Source organism: Solanum dulcamara, chromosome 8 (assembly GCF_947179165.1).
Source record: "Solanum dulcamara chromosome 8, daSolDulc1.2, whole genome shotgun sequence".
Classification (NCBI taxonomy): Eukaryota; Viridiplantae; Streptophyta; class Magnoliopsida; order Solanales; family Solanaceae; genus Solanum; species Solanum dulcamara.
In genome coordinates, this window is record NC_077244.1 from 76,874,158 (window position 1) to 76,895,697 (window position 21,540).

At 34.8% G+C, this 21,540-nt stretch overlaps 3 protein-coding genes across 3 annotated transcripts; 1 reads left to right on the plus strand and 2 right to left on the minus strand.

The window, feature by feature from the left end:
• Positions 1-467: 467 nt before the first annotated feature.
• LOC129901594 (tubulin beta chain-like) lies at positions 468-3,402 on the minus strand. The gene is made up of 3 exons (XM_055976832.1): positions 2,886-3,402; positions 1,957-2,226; positions 468-1,320 (listed from the first exon to the last, which is right to left on the minus strand). Exons 1-3 carry the CDS (start codon positions 3,277-3,279, stop codon positions 644-646), a joined length of 1,341 nt encoding a protein of 446 aa, XP_055832807.1. The 5' UTR covers positions 3,280-3,402; the 3' UTR covers positions 468-643.
• Positions 3,403-8,397: 4,995 nt separating this feature from the next.
• LOC129899342 (cytosolic enolase 3) lies at positions 8,398-18,099 on the plus strand. The gene is made up of 13 exons (XM_055974278.1): positions 8,398-8,623; positions 8,707-8,861; positions 10,989-11,163; positions 11,936-12,007; positions 12,087-12,203; positions 12,882-12,962; positions 14,565-14,641; positions 14,709-14,812; positions 15,182-15,280; positions 15,368-15,453; positions 15,621-15,707; positions 17,243-17,440; positions 17,701-18,099. The coding sequence occupies exons 1-13, from the start codon at positions 8,519-8,521 to the stop codon at positions 17,764-17,766; spliced, it is 1,422 nt and encodes a 473-aa protein (XP_055830253.1). The 5' UTR covers positions 8,398-8,518; the 3' UTR covers positions 17,767-18,099.
• A 505-nt stretch (positions 18,100-18,604) lies between these two features.
• On the minus strand, positions 18,605-20,442 carry LOC129901403 (proliferating cell nuclear antigen). Its single transcript, XM_055976553.1, has 4 exons — positions 19,957-20,442; positions 19,235-19,387; positions 19,048-19,145; positions 18,605-18,960 (listed from the first exon to the last, which is right to left on the minus strand). The coding sequence occupies exons 1-4, from the start codon at positions 20,273-20,275 to the stop codon at positions 18,736-18,738; spliced, it is 795 nt and encodes a 264-aa protein (XP_055832528.1). The 5' UTR covers positions 20,276-20,442; the 3' UTR covers positions 18,605-18,735.
• Between the last annotated feature and the right edge of the window lie 1,098 nt (positions 20,443-21,540).

Consider the following 21,540-nt stretch of genomic DNA (forward strand, 5'->3'; position numbering starts at 1 on the left):
AAAGTGAAGAGTATTTTCGTAAACAAATAATTTATTCATAAAATTTATATGAAACATATTATTTTAAATATAACAAATCAAATAATTAACAAACAATTGAAATAAGATAATCTATCCTATCGTAATGAATATGAATAAAATTCGTTATATTAAATTAAGGTGTTATGTTGTGACTCAGTTAGTCATTCGAGATCCATCCTTTACAAAAACGGGGAAAACCGGAAAAGATAGAAAGAAACAGAAGAACTAAGCTCCTGTACATTATTTGAATTTTTTCTTTCTACTTGTAATAATGCCTTTTAAATTCAGTTTAAAGTGTGCCTTCAAGAAAGGAATGTAGTGGTCACAAATGTACTTTGCTAATTTTTTTTGCATAATCATACATTTTCAATGAGATGTATGAAACTCACAATCGAAAATGGGTAAAGAGAACCTTCACTCTGCAAGTAGTAATATTTCAAGGAAGGGAATCAAAAACAAGTACTAATACTTCAAAAGGAACTGTTTTTGCAGTTAAAGACAACTACAAATAAATGTTCGTGTTCTTGGATGGGTTTGGATGGTAGTTGAGGTTACAACCACAACTGGAAAGAAACTACTAATACAAACATCAATTTAAGTGAAATTACACAACATGATCACATCAGTCCTGATATGCAGGATCATCCTCCTCTTCCTCATACTCATCCTCATCTGCCACTGCATCTTGATACTGCTGGTATTCAGAGACCAAATCATTCATGTTGCTCTCTGCCTCAGTGAACTCCATCTCATCCATTCCTTCCCCGGTGTACCAGTGCAAGAAAGCCTTCCTCCTAAACATGGCCGTGAATTGTTCACTAACACGACGGAACATTTCTTGAATTGAGGTTGAGTTTCCAATGAAAGTTGATGCCATCTTTAGACCAGTTGGTGGAATATCACAGACTGTTGACTTAACATTGTTGGGGATCCACTCAATGAAGTATGAAGAGTTTTTGTTCTGCACATTAAGCATCTGTTCATCAACTTCCTTGGTGCTCATCTTTCCACGGAACATAGCTGATGCTGTCAAATAACGGCCATGTCGGGGATCAGCAGCACACATCATGTTCTTTGCATCCCACATTTGCTGAGTTAACTCAGGAACAGTCAAAGCCCGGTATTGTTGGGAACCTCGTGAGGTAAGTGGAGCAAACCCAACCATGAAAAAGTGAAGACGGGGAAAAGGAATGAGGTTTACAGCGAGCTTTCTAAGATCAGAGTTAAGCTGGCCAGGAAATCTGAGGCAGCAAGTTACTCCGGACATGGTTGCAGATATTAGGTGATTCAGGTCACCAACTGTTAGAAGATGACAACCAGAATCAGTATGTGCAGCTTCAGATAATGAAGTATACAGTGCATCATGAAGCATGTACGGATATTTAAGCTAACCAAACAACACTATTTCAGGAAAGTAGGTTTATGCAAATTAAAGGGATGGAGCTAAGAAGTGATGACTAATGTTTACAAACTTACTTTGCATCTCACAAAGGGCCAGAATACCATTTATTGAGGAGCTCTAGAGCTGTATTAGTTGACTAAAACATATTACTGTTATTTCGACAGTTGAAAAATACCACCAAGTCTACATTCAAAATGCAATTTTTTTGCCAAGTGAGCATATATTAGTAAACTAAACACAATAATGTTATAGAGAGAGAAATACTGTGTGTGTACAAAATGCAATTTTAATCAAGAGAACGGACGGGGAAATTAATTCAAAACAGATTCAAAAGGGGGGAAATGAATGACTGAGTGACTGACCACCAGAAAGACCATTATCACCTAGAGAATATTAGGTCAAATGTCTGAAAACACACACTTACATGTGAAGATCCAGATATCTTCTATCATGATGCTAAAAGTAATCTCAAGGAAATCAATGCCTAAATAAGTACATGCCCGTGTGATTCAGATTAAATTGAGGCTACTTACAGCTAGGAGTTGTCAGCTTGAGGGTACGGAAACAAATGTCATACAATGCCTCGTTGTCAAGAACCATGCACTCATCTGCATTCTCCACAAGCTGATGAACAGAGAGTGTGGCATTGTAAGGCTCAACAACAGTGTCTGAAACCTTTGGAGATGGGAAAACAGAGAAAGTGAGCATCATTCGGTCTGGGTATTCCTCTCTTATCTTTGAAATCAAAAGGGTTCCCATTCCGGATCCAGTCCCTCCTCCCAGAGAATGGCACACCTGAAACCCTGCATATGATACCACATATAAGCACCAAAGAAGATAAAGTTACACATTAGTCTTCAAAATGATTTATTATAAGTATCTTTACTTACTCCAGTTATAGCCTAAATATATTGGATTCTAGGTTCTTACATAGAATATCAACCCAAACTTTGCTAAGCTGCTTTGTCGTCTGATACTCATCTTCTCCTCTCCCTTTAAATCTTTTTTTCTCCATTATTTTTTGCTATTTCTAACGAACTTCATCTTGAACTATACTGATGTTCTAAGATACTTATCTCACAAATTTTAAGTACATTAAGCTATCAGCTTTACCACTGTGACGTTTCTTTCACAAACCCTCTTCCCCTATTGATATTTGAGTCATTCTTGATCTCCCTGCCTCAACAAACTGAAAAGATATAACTTATCGTGCCACAAAGTGTTACAGACATCATCCAAGGGTTTGCAAAATAATTTTTAAACTTTCTTAACTAAGCTGCATAATGTCTTAAAGACTTCAGATTAGATAGTTAAATCATTTACGACTCTGTACACATGTTAACAAGAAGTAAGAAAACCTCAGCAGAAGATCTTAAATCTACAAAACAGATAGGAACGAGAAATGCAAAGAAATAATACAATCTAAACAAATCAAGAAGCATAAAAGCGACTAAACAAACACCTTGTAGGCAGTCACAGTTTTCAGCTTCTTTACGCACAACATCGAGAACAGAATCAATCAGCTCAGCACCCTCGGTGTAATGACCCTTAGCCCAGTTGTTCCCAGCACCAGATTGACCAAAAACAAAGTTATCAGGGCGAAAGATCTGGCCATAAGTCCCAGATCTAATGCTGTCCATGGTCCCTGGTTCCAGATCCATAAGCACAGCCCTAGGAACAAACCGCCCACCACTAGCTTCATTGTAATACACATTCACCCTCTCAAGTTGTAGATCTGTGTCTCCCTGGTACCTTCCGGTGGAATCAATCCCATGCTCCGCGCACACAACTTCCCAGAACTTAGATCCGATTTGGTTACCGCATTGGCCACCTTGAATGTGAAGAATTTCACGCATTTTCACGGACGAGAAATGAGAAACAGAGAGGGTTTTTTTTGTGGAGGAAGGGTAAGAAAGGGAGAAGAGAAATGGAAGTTCAGCGATTCGTAAGGTGAAAATGAGGCTTTATGGAGAAATGTAGGGCTAAAAAAGTTAAAATAATTAGTGCCTCTGGATGGCTCTTGATTCGAGATTTAAATTTTGAATTTCGAATTTGGGCGCCTCAAAAGTGTAAAATAGGTATTGGTGTGTTTTAACCTTTTTTTTATGTCATTTCTCCCAAATTTTGTTGACTAAATTGGCATAATTTGTTATTTAGTCACCCAAATATATGCATAATAAATAAAAATATCATTTAATTTGCCCGTAACATTTATGTCCTTCAATTTTAAATTATATTTGTACAAAGTTAAACAAGTAGACGAGACCTATGTAGCATCGTACATGGTACTTCTTCAATCTTACACAATCTTACCAAATGAGCATAACATAATTCATAAACAATATATCGAAACATCTTAAGGCGCCGCATTAACAAATTTCATGTATTCATGTTCCTTTAATAAATAAATGTCTGTGATTATAATACACATAATTTTACAAATATCTATTAATCAACAATATTAGTAACTAGTTATTCTTCAATGTGATCATTTCACACGTTACAAAATTTTCTTTGCGTCAATTGTGAATCTTTTTTGCAAGATTTAAAATAATGAGTCTTATTTCCAAAATATAAAATGGGTAAAATTTATATTTTAAAAAATTAAAATCACTTTTGGAATCTCAACTCATTTTTTTTTAGAGAATTTGGACCATGATCTAAAATCATATGTCCAAACATTAATTTGAAACTATTAGAGTACTTTATATCGCATGTCCAAACACAAGCTAGGTAGTCGAATGGAGTTTTATCAGTTCCCTATAGTTTCAGCTTTTAAAATTTTAAAATAGAAATCATACCGAAACCTATTTGAGCTACAAAGAGATAAAATTGACACAAATAAGCCACGTTTTCATAATGTAACTAAAATAGGCTTAGTTCAAATTTTTCTTCCGTTCTATTAAAAAAAAATAACAGTAGGCATTAACTTCTAACTGAATTTTAGTGTAAAACGTAACTATTTTTTACACTTTAAATTGTGTCTCTTTATGCATTTTTGCAGTGTTTGTCATGCAATTATATTGAATGAAAGTACTTTAGCGAAATTGTTTGTCATTCTTTAACTTTTTCTTACACTTTAAATTGTGTCTCTTAATACGCTTTTTTTTCTTTCTGGGTGCTTGAGGCATATCATTCACTGGCATAGTGAAAGTAACATCTGGAGACGAGAGTGGAGACAATGTGGTATGAAACTACAAAATAAATTAATGAAAATACAAAAAGTTATGCATCAATATTAATAATACCATAGTAAATTAAAACCTAAAAGCATTGAATCATGAAAAATAAATTTAAAGTGCAAAAACTGTATAAAGAGACACAATTTAAAGTGTAAGAAATGGTTACATTTTAAGAAAAAATTCTATTATACACTAAAATTTACACTTTATAAGTTAACTTTTGCTCTTAATTTTTATTTAAAAAACGGGAAAAAAATCTACACTAAGCCTATTTTAATTACATTATGAAAATGTGACTTATTTATGTCAATTTTAAAGCTTTATGACTCGAATAAGTTCCGGACTCCATTTTATACATCTTTTGTTGAACTCGATTCCAAAAGCTTTGGAATAGTTATTTTTCTTTCAACCATTTTCTACTTTAAAAAAAATGTTGAACTGACAAGTCCTTTTGTTAAAACCCTATGTCCATTGGTGGTCGAGAGGGTAAGTTATCTCTAAACTTTCTCACACTTCCATCCACACGGACAATCCAACTTCTTGATAAAATCTTCACCTGTTTGGATTCAATTTTGTATATTTACAAATATCCCCTGTTATTTCAACTTGTTTTTAAAACTTTTGGACAAAAATAATTATTAACTAAGAAAATTTAGACCTGACTACAGGTTCACGTGAATTCAATAGTTTTTATCTAAACTTAAAATATATTAAAGAATTATTAAAAATATATATAATTTTAATAAGAAATCCAATTATTATTGTAGCACTACTTTGAGAGAGTTGTAGAAATATTGGATCCGCTTTTGTAAGGAAGAGGATTAAAAAAAAATAACACTGATGAGACAAATAAGGAAAAAAAACTACAACACAATTTAAAAATTGTCATCTTCTAAAGTGAATTTTATGGATAAGGAGATATTTTAGGCTTAAGAATTGTGCATATTGATAATGAAGATGGAATAATGGTAAATTTGAGTTATTATCTTTAGAAAAACTGGCTCGACAGCTTTAGGGTATGGCTCGACAAATATAAGGGGTATCGAATTGTTGAGCTATATTATGAAAATTTGGAAGAGAGTGTAGATGAGGGCAAAAAAGGGTGTGACTATTATTTATTATCATTTTGAATTCATGTCGGGGCATTCAATTAAAGAAGTTATATTCACCTCGTAAGAAAAATAATAGAGCAGTATTTGGAGAGGAAGCGACACTTACATATGGTATTTCATTGACATGGAAAAGTTATACAACAAAGTTCCTAGAGATGTTTTTATAAAGATGTTTAGAGGCTAGAGATGTAACTTGTAGCGTACATTAGCGCGACTAAGAACGTGTATGATAGAGCCGAGACTATAATAAGGATAGTCAGAGGAGACTCGAAGCACTTTCCAATCATAGAGGGGTTGCACTAAGGATCAACTCTTAGCATGCTTCTATTAGTGATGAATGTACTGAGATGGCATGTCTAATAAGATGTGTCAGGGTGGATGTTATTTGCAGATGATATAGTATTGATTGAGGAGACATGCGATGAGGTTAATGGTGGGATGAAGGTCTGACTTAGAGTCTAAAGGGTTTAAATTTTAACAAAACTAAAACAAAGTACTTAGAATGCAAGTTTGGTGATGCACCCCACGAGAAAGATATGAAAGTGAGGATTGACATTTAAGTCTCCTTTAAGAGATGAAGTTTTAAGTGTCTTAGATCTATAATCTAAAGTAATAGTGAGATTGGCGATGATATTATACATAGTATTAAGGATGATGAATGAAACGTAAGGTCACAATCTAGTGTCTTGTGAGGTAAATTTGTGCCACAAAGACTTAAAAGTAAGTTTCATAAAGTGACGATTAGACCAATTATTTCGCGTGAACAGAGTATTAATCGGTCAAAAACTCACATGTTCAAAAGATGAAAGTAGAAGAAGTGAGAATGTTAAAATGGTTGTGTGATATTTTGGACAAGATGGGAATGGTCCCGTGGTGGACATGATGAGAGAAGCGAGACTGAGATGGTTCAGACATGTGAATTAGAGATGCTTAGATGTCCCAATGAGTAGGTGTGAGAGTTTGGTTATGTTGGCACGAAAAATATGGAGGTAAATTAAAAAAGTATTGTGGAGAGGTGATTAGACAGGACACGACGCACTTGCATCTTACCAAGGACATGATCCGAGATAAAAGGATATGTAGGTCAAAGATTAGGGTAGAAGGTTAGTAATATCTAGCCGAACATTGTCTAACTTCCCTTATCATTATTGTTAGTATTACTATCCTACTATTTTATTCTTCAACTTTTTGTTGTTTTTATTACATTTTGTTTTGATTATCATCCTAATTTCTGTTGCTATTGTTTTTCTCTACTATTTAAGCATGATTTATCTATTATATCTTCTTTTCATATTATTTTTATATGAATTCGTCGACCAAAATTCTCTTGAAAACCACATCTCTTCCTTCACAAGGTCTCATGTCCATACTACTTATCCAAAACTCTACTCGTGAAATTACAATGAGTATATTATTGTTGTTGAACGCTTGCAATCGAATATATTCATGTAGAATTTTTACAATACAAGGAAATATAAGTGTTTGATTTTTAAAAGGAGAAAAAATGTTCAAATATGTCATCGAACATTGGGAAAAGACTCATTTATGCCATACATTAAAAGTGTGGCTCATCAATGCTATTGCCGTTTGAGAAAAGACTCATCTATATCATTATTTTTTAACTTCGATTTTGCAAAATCACCTAAACAACTTTTAACCATTTTCTATTGTAGTTTTGAATCAAATGTATTTTTTTTGCTTTTTCTTCTTCGAAAACACAAAAAATTTAAATTTCCAACTTCTTCAATTTTTCACGAAATTACCTCAAATTTCAATAGTAGCATCGCTCCGAACTAGATATCAAAACTCAATATCTTTTAAGTTCGACTTCAATCTAACCCAACAAGACACATTTAAAATTTATTCAAAGTTTTAAGACTTTAACCTCTTTTAATGGTAGCATTTTCTCTACAACTTCAAATCATTTGAAATTTTGAACATAGACATAATGAACTTTAAAATAATATTTTTTTGGTATACGTTCAAAATTTCAAGTAATTTGAAATTGTGGCAAAAATTCCACCATTAAAGGAGATTAAAGTTTTAAAACTTTGAAGAAATTTTAAGTGTCTTTTGGATTAAGTTGAATTCAAGCTTAAAAGATATTGAGTTTGATATCTAACCCGGAGGGATGCTACTATTGAAATTTGAGGTGATTTGGTGAAAAATTGAAAATTTAAAATTTTTGGTGTTCTTAATGCGTTCTTGAAGAAGAAGAAGCAAAAAAATACATTTGATTCAAAACTCCAATAAATAAATGTTAAAAATTCTTTAGGTGATTTTGCAAAATTGAAGTTAAAAAATAATGGTATAGATGAGCCTTTTTCTCAAACGGCAATGACATAAATGAGCCAAACTTTTAACAGATGACATACATGAATCTGTTCTAAAAATTTGATGACATATTTGAACCTTCCCCCTTTTAAAAATTGGAGTTGCAAATATAAAAAAAGAACCAAAAAAAGGAATATAAACCGAGTTGTGGTGGCAAATGGCAAGTTGATATCAGGCTAAAAAAACCGGATTAAATAATGGAGCGGGTAAAAACAAGTCCTGACCCACCCATTTTTATCATCAAACGACCAACGTCACCGAGTAACTAGTAACGACGTCGTAAGGAATGAATAAAGAAAAAGCTTAAACAAAGTTGGCAGTCTCCGATTGGCTTAAAATAAAACGCTGAGTTCATCTTTCAGTCCAAATAGGTATTTCATCTTAACTCTCATTTCCTCTTTTCCAATTCCCCTTTTGCTCGTCAAAATTCATATTCTGCCAAAGAGTAGCGATTAGCGAAGAAGAAAATGTCGGTGCAAGAATATCTGGATAAACACTCGTTATCTCGGAGAATCGAAGACGCTGTCAATGCCGCCGTTAGAGCCAAAACTTCCGATCCCGTCCTCTTCATTGTAAGATCCTTTTTATTTTTTGAATTTTTTGTGCTTTGATTCAAATATAGCGTTTTCGATAACCATTACTCTATGATTGATAGTCGAATCACATGAGGAAAGCTGTACCTTCGGTGATAACGAAGGTGAAAGCCCGGCAGATATTGGACAGTAGAGGGATTCCGACCGTCGAAGTTGATTTTCATACTAACAAAGGGCTATTCCGTGCTTCTGCACCCAGTGGTGCTTCTTCCGGAATGTATGTTTTTTTTTTAGTGGTGAATTTCATAATTGTTTCTTTGCTGAACTCAAGTAAATTAAATTAATCAGCTATGGGTCAATCCCAAATCAGTAAATGTGTGTTCGTACTTGAACTGTGTCCGAGCCAATTTACATGCAGCTCGACTAATTAATAGTGCCACCTATCTAGTACAGGTTTTGAAAGGATTAATTTAACTAATTGAGATTGAAATGAAATGAAATCCTAGTTAGATCATGATGGAGGTTTAATCCTACTCACCAAAATTGGAGCAGATTGGTTCTAAACCAAGTGTTGCAGTTACTATTCCTATCTGATATCACCATATTGTCTCTCCTATGCCTCCACCATGGGGACCCAGATACATGAATCCTCTAAGTCAGTTCTGTTATATTCAGGTCCATTACATCATACAAGGTAACTCATGTAATCTATGTCCTAAAAGTCACCAGACAGAGGGAAATGTTCTTTTCTGTGTGCAAATGCTTTTTTTCCTTTTTTATCAAGTGCGAACGCCCTTTTTTCCTTTAAACAAAAACAACAACAACAAAAGTTTTTGATGCGTGCAAATACCATCTTATTTTTTGTGTGCTCCTGCTCCTGGTAGTGCTTCTTCGAGAATGTATATTGTTTGCTTTCCATCTTTTTCTTTAAAGTAAATGTTTTCTTTCTCTTTTTGTTTGTAGTCATGAATTTCAAGTTCCATGACATTATTCATGCCTTAACACTCTTCAACTCAAGTAAATTTATCAATCAACTATTGCTCAATCCCAAATCAGTTGGCTTTGGCTATATGATTCTTATCTATCTTTCTATAAATGTGTGAGTGTACGTGGGTGGCGTCCGAGCCAACTTGTGTGCACCTCGACTAATTCACAGTGCGACCTCTCTAGCACAAGTTGTCAAGAGACTAATTTAACAATATTGTTTGAAATGAAATTCTAGTTAGATCTCGGCCACTTAATCCTACTTGCCATGGTGAGAGCGGATTTGTTCAACAAGTTTGTAGTTAATATTCCTATCCGAGAGTTCCATATGGTTTCTCCTATGCCTCAAGGCCCTCAACCACTCAGCCTTTCCCTCTGGGAATCAGCTATATGAGTCATTCTACATCCATCCTGTAATATTCAGGTCCCCAGATGGACAAAAATGTTCTTTTCTTGATAATGATTGTTTAATGCGTGTAAATGCCTTTTTTTAATCAAGTGCAAATGCCATTTTTTCTAATAAAATGTTTTTTTGATGCGTGCAAAGACCTTTTTTTTTTATGAATAATTGTTCAGGTTGAAACCTAAAAGCAAAAGCCCCTTGATTTATCTTTTTTATCTCAACAATTTTCTGTGTTGCATGCAAAAGTCTTTTATTCCCCTGTTCATCTTTGCTAAAAAGTTTTTATATATGTGAGGATTGACAGGATTCTTGGTAGTTTATACTTTGTAGTCTTGATTCAGAATTCAGATTCTAATTCTGTGTATGAGCCCGTTTGGATTGGCTTTAAGTTGGTCAAAACCAACTTAAAGCCCCTTTTTAGCTTTTGGACGTGTTTGCCTAATGCTGACTTTAAGCCATAAAGTTCTTAAAGTCAGTCAGAAATGAAAAGTTAGGATTCCTAACTTTTTTTTCCAAAGTGCTTAAAGTCATTTTCTTTGACCATGGAAATTACTTTTATATCCTTTATATTTTAACTAAATTCTCAAACTACCTTTTTTTATTCTTTTAACCCTAAAATTCACATCATAAGCACTTTTATCCAAACACTCAACTGCTTATTTATAAAAATAACTTTCAGCACTTCAAAGTTCTAAAATCACTTTATACATAAAAGTTACTTTTTTTAAGCCCATCCAAACGGGCTCTATATCTCATTTTTACTTCTCAATAAGAGCTACCTGTTAAAAGCGAAAGTACTAAAAGATACTACTAAGTAGAGGTTGGAAGTGCAATGGCTAAAAATGCCGACATTTTTTTTTGACGACCGTGGTGAAAATGCCAATATTTTCCAGCCTCTCCGAGTGATTTGTCTTTTTTGTGCTTGTTGCAGATTTGTATTTGAACATTTACTTAGCCACTGCAATTTGTATTGGAGATAAAGCAAATGGTGTAATGATTTTTGTTCTAAAATATCAGGTATGAGGCAATTGAACTGCGTGATGGAGAAAAAGGAACTTATCTTGGAAATAGTGTGAATAGAGCTGTCAAGAATATAAATGAGAAAATTTCAGTAGCATTGGTTGGTATGGATCCAACTCTTCAATCTCAGATTGATCAGGTCATGATAGATTTGGACAAAACAGAAAATAAGGTACAAATGTTCAAACAATTAGTTACTTATTTTGCTTAGGTTATCATCTGAATCTGAATGGCGCTACATATTTTCAATTTCTTGCATAGTTTATGAATATGGAACTTAGTATATAAATGCTACTTTAGACTATCTGCACAGTTTATGATGTCTTAAACTTGTCATCTTGCAACTAGCAACTAGCATACATATTTTCTGGACTTCATGGGTTGCAGGAAAGTGTTAAACAAGAGTTGCTACGTTGAAAGATAAAATTTGTGGACCCTGGAGTTGGAGATTAGAGGCCACTGAAGCTTTCCTTATCTTTGACATTTTGTTCCATCATATCCACTTGTTTGGTTCTGTCAAAAGAGTTTTTTCTTCTTTTACTGTTCACCAAAATTAGTGAACATAGTCTGAACAATGCAACTTTAGTATTCTTTTGTGTTGATCATCGTTGATTGAGCTCCCTTGAGCAAACATATGCATTTCTTTCCATCCTCTTTGTTATATTTTGTCCTTTTTATATCTGCTTGTTCTATGGTTGAGAAAATATCTAGCACTGGCTTTAGAAAAGTAGCTCTACACTTCGGCTCCAAGTGTACCTTTTTTCACCCACCATTCTTGTGATGTGTACTAGAAAGTATTTTCTTGCAATGATGATAGTTTGACATTGTAATTGACCTGTTCTCAAGTTCCTCATTTGTCAATATCTGCAAGTTTGATAATGTTCCATTTTCTGGACATAATAACTTTCATGCTGATTGACCTTTCCCTTTGTCTACTGTGATAGAGTGAAATTGGAGCGAATGCTATTTTAGCTGTCTCCATCGCTGCTTGCAAAGCTGGAGCTGCTGAAAAAGAGGCAAGCATACTTTCTCAGTTATATACCTAACATGGTAATCTTCATTGGATTAGGTAGCTTATCAGTCGAAGAACTTCAGGTTTCTCTTCACAAACACATTGCTGATCTTTCTGGTCAAACAAACATGCTTCTTCCTGTTCCGGTCTTTACTCTCATAAGTGGAGGAAAACATGCTGGAAACAACTTGGCTATTCAGGTAAACCTGCAGTCTAATGTACTTCTGCCTAGAATATTAAGGCCTGTACAATGATTGCTCACAAGTTCTTCATAGTGGTGGTGACTCATTATCTTTAAAATTGTACCTACTACAAAGAGCAAGAAGAACAAGCCAGTGCAATGCTATTTCTTCATCAAGTTTTGTTGAAAAAAATTATACATGGTTTTGCATTAATGATACTGACATGGTCTCTTTTTCTTTGATTCTCTCTCAAGTCCACCCACAATCTTTTTGTTTTTTTGCACTTGCACCCATTTTTGACATGTAGAAGAGTTGCTGACATTTACTTAAGAGAGTTTAAGCTACATATAAAAATTACTTTTGTTTTCTGATTTAAAGAATTATAGATGTGATACTGAAAGAAACTGTCCAGTCTCTACTTATCATAAATATTCACTTCCAATGACCAAACATAACTTTAGATGAAGGTTCTTTATAAGACCTATGTCTCTTAGAATGGTGGATGCCAGTTTATTACCTAATACATTTCCCACTTTCACTTTCGTGCTTTTCATAGATGCTTCTTTGAGCTACTTTGCCACTATGCTCTATCTATTTCTTCAACGTTTTGATCATCTTGATATGGCCTCACTATTTTGAGCCCATAATGTTCTAAATTGTTAATTATATCTGAAATTTGATATTAAACTTCCGCAGGAGATAATGATTCTTCCAGTGGGATCAAAGACATTTGAGGAGGCTTTACAAATGGGTTCTGAGACCTATCATCATTTGAAGGTGAATTAATTCAACCCAAGTATTTGTAACCTGTTATCTGATAGTCTATCTCTGCCACATGAAGGAAGTTTTAACTGCTCATTAACTGATTACAGTGTCTTGTTAGCCTTTTGTCTTCTCACATTTACTCCAGAATTCTTGAACAATATTTGGTTTAAGTTTGAAAAGAATAATTTTATGAAGAGGTTTCGAGGGTATTTGGAAGTTTTGTTTTTGGACATGAATTCACTTGGAAAAAAGTTGAAGTTTTGTGTTTGGAAACCATTATTTCACTTGCATTAATCATCAAACCAGTTTTTCAAACTCAAAAACTCTCTATTTCAAGTTGAAGTTGAACTAATGGGCCAAATAATAAAACATAGGCTTATTTGAAAACTTCTTTTCAAATATTCCAAATATTATCTATAGACAAACGACACTGGTCAAGTCAAGTTCACTTCTAAATTCTAATTCACAGGAACGTGAATTGAAGACATTTTTATTATTATTATTGTGAATACACACTATTTGCCAGCACAGCTGCTATCATCCATGAATTGTCTCTTAATCCTGGATTAATATGCAGCAATTTGTGCAGAATTTCTGTTAGCCCATACAACAATATACCCAGTTTGGAGAGGGTGGGATGTACGCAAACCTTATTCCTACCTTTGTGGGGGTAGAGAGGTTGTTTCCGATAGACCCCTGGCTCAAGAAAAGCTTTTTTTCAAAACAGATTTCAAAAATGCTAGAGTAAAACAAGCTATGATGAAAATATCGAAGAAAAGAAAAGTATTGATAACAAAATTGGTATAGATAACCAAAGTAAAGGACGCAACAGTAGTGATAAAATTTACGAATAGGATAATGGTAGAAATAATTTCTGTAAGCCCAAAGTACATGCAGGAATATTAGATTATGTACATGCAGGCATATTGAAGGGGAGCCTTGGAGTAACTGGTAAAGTTGCTGCCATGTGACCAGGAGGTCACGGGTTCAAGCCTTGGAAACAGCCTCTGGCAGAAATGCAAGGTAAGGCTGCGTACAACAGACCCTTGTGGTCGGGCCCTTCCCCGGACCCTGCGCATAGCGGGAGCTTAAGTGCACCGGGCTGCCCTTTGTACATGCAGGCATATTAGATTGCCCTCCTATGATATCCACATGTGATACTGCTTAGAAGAATTCAGAGTTGGGGTTCAACTGGTGTAGTGGTCCAATTTTTCTTCTCGACAGTTCATACTCAATTGCAGTGTAAAATTTTGTTGTAAAAGCATATTATCTAAATAATACTTTTTAATTCTAGTTTATGTTTAAATTGTTTGTATCAATAATCTTTGCTTACAATTGGGACGAAACTTTGAGATGCTTTGAAGGAGAGTCCACTTCCAGTCCTTTTGTTTTTCAGTCCTAGAATCAAAGCAAGTTGTCTTTTGAATCTTTTCTGCTGAAGAAAAGTGAATGTTGTAAATGATATAAATTTGTTGCTCGACTTCATTAGCTCAATTTTTTTCTAGGAGTTAATGCAGTTTTTGTAATGTTTCTTGTATCCCCTGGATGCCATCAATAAACTCAATTACTTTATCAGAAAAGAAAAAAAAACTGTTGCTTATGTTTAAAAGGCAGGCAGTTATTACAGAGATATATGGTGCACATGGATGTAATGTTGGTGAAGACGGCGGTTTTACTCCCAACATCTCAAGGTAAGTTTTGACGTCTTTGTTTTATGTTTCTTAATGAAATTGTTGACCCTGAATACTGCATTTGCAGCTTAAGAGATGGCTTGGACCTTGTTCAAAAGGCTATTGAGAGAACAGGATACAATGAGAAAATAAAGATGGCAATTGGTGTTGCTGCCACTGATTTTTGCATAGGTGATATATTCGCTTTAGTTCAAAATCTTGCTGTCTGTAGATGAGTATAATCATATGATATTTTGTCATAGATAGCTGGGGAAGTCTTCGGTTGATAATGCATTAAGTCCAGCTCACATACATGGATTGAGTGAGGAAATTTTTTTCTAGAGTCCACTTATTCACTCAATTTGTAATTTGTCTTTAGTCTTCTGCATGTAGTAGGTTAGGTGGAAATGGTATAATGATACGTCTCTTTGGTTGTGTGATTAATTTATATTTTTAGATGAAGTAATTGATTCCATTCATGGCATCCAGAAGATGCAAAATAGTTACGTGTAAGTTGTTTATATTCTCATTACGAACTAACTTGTGCTGTTTCAAATGTAGGTACAAAATATGATTTAGATTTTAAAATTCCAAATAAATCTGGACAAAATTTTAAATCAGGACAGGATATGATTGATATGTACAAAGAACTGTGTGCAGGTATTTTGCTATCTTTTGATTCTGTGATGTGAGCTTCCTGTTATTCGATACAATCTCATCATTTCTTTTCCTTTTCTCTCCTTATAGACTACCCCATTGTATCAATTGAAGATCCATTTGACAAGGAGGACTGGGAGCATGTCAAGTACTTTTCGAGTCTTGGAATATGCCAGGTTTGTCTGGATTCTCCCTGGTGATTTGATCATGTGATTGCAAACATCAGCCCTGATGAACTTCTGCCCATACACATACATTTATAATGATCCTTGCTATTTGTTTCAAGTCCTGTCATATTTATTGAGTGTCTTATCATGTGTCAAACATGAATCGCTTGTTCCAGGTAGTTGGAGGTGACTTAATAATGTCAAATCCTAAACGGATCAAGAGAGCCATACAAGAGAATGCGTGCAATGCCCTTCTTCTCAAGGTACCTACTGACATTTGCTGGTACTCTGCATCTTTCTTTGAAGCAAACTTTTGTCCTTGGTCAGCGGCCATCCTATACCAGTAGACCTCTTTCTTTCCTGAAAGAGAGATGGTCATAGTTCAAGAGAGAGGTTCCTGGTTCAAACTGTGACTGATCAAGGGCAAATATTATTCCTCTCTCTATGGCAGAGGTACGATTAGCTGGAAAAAAAGGAGCATACGATGAAAATTTCCCGCTCAAAAAGAGTAGAATCAGTAACGTTACAGCAAACAGTGTCAATTTGATGCTCAAAAGGAAAAACATCCTCTATAGAAGAGCTCTCTTGAGATATATCATTCCTTTAAAAAAAGGATAAGCCATATCACATAGATTGTTGGTTGAAGGTTTTGGAGATTAAATATTTATTTTGTGAAGGGACACCAACTTGTTGTGATACTACTGAAAGCAGTCGATTTATTAAAAGAGAAGAAGACATAGGTCCTTGCAAATATATCTTTCTAACCAATCAATCATATCCAAAAAAGGATATGCTGGCAACTCAACACATGATATGATCATTCAGGATTTTGTGTGGGTTGACTGCATTCTGGTTTTCCCTTGGTATAATTGAGCTTGTCTTCCCCTTCCCCTACCTTTTCTTGGGTTGAACTAGACTCTCAGCATCTTATGTATTTGCAGTTCTAGCAACTCAAAGAATCTTCCCCAACAGTGCAACATTTGAATTCTTTAGCCTACAAAATGATTTGTAGTTGATTAGTTCTTGAATTTGAAATTTGATGTCCAGACACCTTATACCTAGGTTAGTGATCCAACATTAAAATACGTTTTTTTAATAATCATCTCGAAGACATAACTCATCTTTGAACCCAACCTCATTATCCTACCTACAGTGGTCAGATTACCAATCCCCCCACCCTCCACCAAAAAAAAATGAAACAAAAGAAAAAAATGGGGACTCAATAAGCAGAGTAATCCTGAGTTCCTGACCCATATCCAACATCCTACACTGGAACCATTGCATGGTTGCACCCACTATCTCCGTAACATTTTTGCTTCTCATTAGTAAACGTTCAGTTCTTTGTGTTAACTGCTTTTCTCTACTGAAGTGAACATTTATGCCATTGGATATTGCTCTACTGTTTATAAGTTGTGGCAACTCTGGAGAAGAACTTGTTCCTCCACAACTGTCAAGAATTTCTTTTGATAGTTTCCACAACTGCCAAGGTACATCTGATGGCAAAAATGTCTCACCAGCATTTGCACTATTTTAACTTCTGAACCACTACCTTATATTTGTGATTTGAGATCCTAGTAAAATATGCTATTTTGATTATTTCCAGGGATTCTGATACTTTCTTGACTATTAGGTCCTCAAATTTCCTTTGTCGAGTCTCCTTGATAGTATGATAAATCCTTGGTGGAACAGCTTAAACCTATTGAATACATAGGGTAGTCTCAATATTATCTGGAAATATCAGTAACATATGTTATTGATGTTAAATACTCTCTGATGACATGGATTGGCTGGGATACAGGTTAATCAGATTGGCACAGTTACCGAAGCCATTGAAGTTGTCAAGATGGCTAAGGATGCCCAATGGGGGGTTGTGATATCTCAAAGAAGTGGTGAAACTGAAGACAGTTTCATATCTGATTTATCTGTTGGCTTAGCTACTAATCAAATTAAAGCTGGTGCCCCTTGCAGAGGAGAACGACTAGCAAAGTACAACCAGGTGGTTTGCTAGCCTATCTATGGTGCTTATATTGTAGTTTCCATGTTTAGCTGAATTCATGCACTGCTCTCAATTTTATAGGAATTAGTCTCCCCTCTATTGGCTGATCATTCTGCTCTGCCATGCTCTTATTGTGCTTTGACACTTCAAAGGACGCATCTATAAAATAGATGTTTCCCTTGAACATGACTCATTTTACATCGTTTTTTCATTTTCCTTTTCCTTTATCTAATTTGTAAGACTTGTTGTTTATTTTGTAGTTGCTTAGAATTGAAGAAGAGCTTGGTGATCAAGCAGTTTATATTGGTGAAAAGTGGAGGAACTGATCTTTTTTCATCAGATGGACATCCCTGTTGCTTCCATTTAGCAGTGGCACTATCTCTTTCAGTTTGCAGCAAAACAGCTACAGTTTTGAACATTCTTCCCACTGTGCATTAGATTTGACAATGCTACAGTGCGTCCTAGCTTTGCAGCTAAAGATTGCAGATTGCGGGATGAGCTTGTTTGTTCTATGTAGTAGTGTTTGAATCTAAACTTTTTCTGTATCAAGATGCATTTGTAGAAGATCGAGTTAGAGAGCAATCATAAGATATTTGAGTTTTTTGTAACTTAACAGTGATTTTGTTCTTGCGAACATGATGGATAATTTGACCTCTGCATATTGTGCATTTCTACAGCCATTAAAAGAATTTCAATTTTGCTGTTCCTTTAGCAAACAAACAAATCAAATTGCATCTTTAATCAACGACCCTCATCTTTGAACTAACTAAAAGTTTGCTGTCTCTAATGCAAATAAGATGTAATTCTTTAATCTCTTCACTCAACAGTAACTTCCACATCAATAATTTTCCTACATCACTTATGTAGGGTAAAATTTAAAGAAGGTGGTCATTCTTCAAAACAACTTGTTAGCCTCGTATGTTTCATCTTTATCATACACGAGAGTAGCAATTTGTGAGTGTACACTGTACTCACCTAAGGCACTGCTTAGGATCAGCAAGGTACAAATTCATAAATCATGTTTTCACAGCAATTAGGCATTTCAGATTCTTAATCATGTTAATGCCAATTGCATAATTAAAAAAACAAAAAGCTTTATGAAAATTCAGTAAAGTAGGTTAAGACATTCCAACACCACATGCAAATAAGAGAAGAAAACACCCAAAAGAGGAAAATACAGGATTTCATTAAACACAAATTTGAAAATTTGTCTTGCCAGTCTAAAGCTAAAGCTACGTATTGCTTGCCAGAAAGACTCAAATGAGCTTACACCATAAGAAAGCAAAAACATAAAATCAAGGCTTGGTTTCCTCTTCATCCTCTTCTATCTTAGGTGCCAGGTAATACCTTACATAGCCCATCTCAGCAATCTTGTACTCAACAACAACAGGAAGCTCTGAAGACAAGCTGATGGTTACTGTGTTTGACAATGGAGATGCTTTTGTAAAAGAGTTCAAGTATCTCAGGGCAAATGTCAATGATACTGGCTCATTCATCTCTATAACTGTGGCTTCTTCAGGCTGCCAATTTGAAACAACTAAGTCATACATCAACTTATAGCAAGAATCAAACAAGAAAAATAAATGCGATAAGCAAAAACAATCTACCTTGTCAACAGTTGTATTTTGCCTGCAAACAATATTAGCAGTACCAATGTCACCTCTGGTTGAGAATTTTACACCTTCCTTTGTCACCGAAATAACAACTACCACAATCAGTTGAAACAAAAGTTAATGTTTAGTTGACATTATACAACTTACTAAAGCCACAGTTATCATGAGAGGCAAATTGCACCTGTATCTCCAATGCTGCTAAGGTCTCTGCAAATTCTACCAAACTCAGCCGAAGGCATTCTAACAATAGCATGGTACTCTGCTTCAGGAATCCCAAGATGCTCACTGTCAATGTCCATTAGCTTCATCTCAAAATCAGCAATCTTGTCTTGGGCTGTGATACATTACAGTCATGCAAATAAGTTACGAGCCATTCCATAATAACAGAAACTGAATCCAAAACATAAAATCAGCTTAACACATGACTCAGTCTCAATTTCTTGAATCAACACCATTATACCAATTTCAACCAACATCAAACTAGTTTTAATTATTTTATTTATCTATAAACAGTGAAGTAATCATTTCTAAAATTCATAATTTAGAATCAAACACTACGTCCAAACTCCGAAGTACTATTAGCTGCAATTTTCGTCACATGTATAGTTTAGAATCAAACACTATGACCTAGTTCTAAAGTACTATTAGCTTCAATTTTCCTCACATTAATAGTTTAGATTCAAACACTATGTCCAAACTCCAAAGCACTGTTAGCTTTGATTTTCCTCACATTTCGCATGTTAAATAAAGTAACCACAAGCAAAAGTGTCATATTTTGGGAGCCGGACGTATCCATTTTCAACTATATGGAGCAGATGTTACAGTCTCTAGATCATATTTATCAATTATATGAAACTATGAAAAAAATACTTGGGACACACAAAAACTAGCTTTGGAACTTACTGGGGCTTTCAAACATGAAAGTGACGGTGTCACTGCCATCGTCAGCCTTGATGGTGATGATGTCGTCATTTCCGGCACATTTGAGCATTTTCGCCATGTTAGTAAGGTTCATGCCCATTGAAATGTTCCGGTCACAGCGGTAGTGCTCAAAACCCTCAGATCGGAGCAGCAGCGCCACCAGAGCCACGTGGCTGGAGTCCATGGCCTGCAGAGAGAAACCAGTGGCGGAACAATCGAAGTTCGCATCGTTCACCAGATCCTTAATCGATTCTAGAACTTTCTTCAACAGACTTCCCTGAACAAGGCGTAGTTCCAGCATCCTTTTTCTCTGAAATTGGGTGGGGGAAATTAGGGTTAGGGTTTCGAAATGGTGAAGGAGGGAAAAGAGAGGTGTTTGAGTGAAAAATCGAGCGAAATTGTGTAGTAAAACGGGGTTAGGGTTTATATCGCTGCTGGGAAAGTGTGCTCGAGAATTTAGGGCTCGCTATTGGCGGGAAATGAATTGTCAGATAATAAAAATAAGTTCCCGCCATTATTTTGATTTTGGGCTACATTTGGCCCATATTGGGTCTGCTCCGAGAAAGGCCTTCGGTTGTCTTGGGGTTTAAACCCATTACACTTTCATAATCATTTTGCAAATGTCTCTCTTTAGGCCATCATTCAATTTTTATTACTATATTTGCTCTGCACTTTAGATTTTCTGATAATTTTTATTTGAGTCGAGGATTTTTCGAAAATAATATTTCTGTCTTCATAAGATAGTGTCTAGGGGTAAGGCTATGTACACGCCACCCTCCCTGAACCCTACTTATTGAAGTATAATGGTATGTCATTGTTGTTGTTATAATTGTTATTTTGTGCTTGACATTATATTAAACTGCCGACTAATATCTATAAAATTTTAGACTATGATCTTACGTATTTTCACAAGATTTTAAATTGATCAAAATGAATCTTTAAACTATTTTTAAATGACCCATAAGTTACAAAAAAATAGGTCATTTACTAAATAATTATCCAAAAAAAATAACTGTCAATTATTCATTTTATCATAGTAAAGAGTGGAAAGATTAATTAACAACACACTCATTTGTTCTATTATGATATAAAATAACTTTAACGTAGCATTAAAAGCATTATAATCTCATATATTAAATCTACATATGAACCGGAAGCACTTTAAATGAATCACTATATAGTCGGCTGAAGCATTAACAAAGATGAGGAGAGAAACCATAATAAGATTAGATATATTTACTGCCTCAAAGAGAGCACATAGCAGTAGAAAATTTTTATATAGGTTGCAGAATTAATAGGTTCATGTTTTCTTTTCTTTAGCTGAGGCCTGATTCTCGTGACAACCTTTCTGGGAGGTGGTCATAAAGTTAGGTGTTCTTTAAGTTGCGATATGTTGTTGATTACTAATAATAATACGTTTATAGTTGTTACAAAAAAAAATCCACCTATGAAACTAATGTTGTTTGAGCAAAGTCTTGTGTAGGCCATTTTTTATTAGTCTTTGAAAGCACTTGTTTACTCTACATCAGTACATCACATACGTATATGTATGTAAAAGAAACCTTG

Bases quoted from the DNA above. Each gene is read 5' to 3' on its own strand.
- LOC129901403 (XM_055976553.1), bottom strand. From the start codon at position 20,275: ATGCTGGAACTACGCCTTGTTCAGGGAAGTCTGTTGAAGAAAGTTCTA. The intron at 19,146-19,234 runs GTGCAATTTGCC...TGATTGTGGTAG, and splicing joins TAGCAGCATTGGAGATACAG to TTGTTATTTCGGTGACAAAG. The intron at 18,961-19,047 runs GTAGATTGTTTT...TCAAATTGGCAG, and splicing joins AAAATACAACTGTTGACAAG to CCTGAAGAAGCCACAGTTAT.
- LOC129901594 (XM_055976832.1), bottom strand. From the start codon at position 3,279: ATGCGTGAAATTCTTCACATTCAAGGTGGCCAATGCGGTAACCAAATC. The intron at 2,227-2,885 runs GTGTTTGTTTAG...TATCATATGCAG, and splicing joins AAACTGTGACTGCCTACAAG to GGTTTCAGGTGTGCCATTCT. The intron at 1,321-1,956 runs GTAAGTAGCCTC...ATCTTCTAACAG, and splicing joins CAAGCTGACAACTCCTAGCT to TTGGTGACCTGAATCACCTA.
- LOC129899342 (XM_055974278.1), top strand. From the start codon at position 8,519: ATGTCGGTGCAAGAATATCTGGATAAACACTCGTTATCTCGGAGAATC. The intron at 8,862-10,988 runs GTATGTTTTTTT...CTAAAATATCAG, and splicing joins AGTGGTGCTTCTTCCGGAAT to GTATGAGGCAATTGAACTGC. The intron at 15,454-15,620 runs GTTTGTCTGGAT...CGCTTGTTCCAG, and splicing joins CGAGTCTTGGAATATGCCAG to GTAGTTGGAGGTGACTTAAT.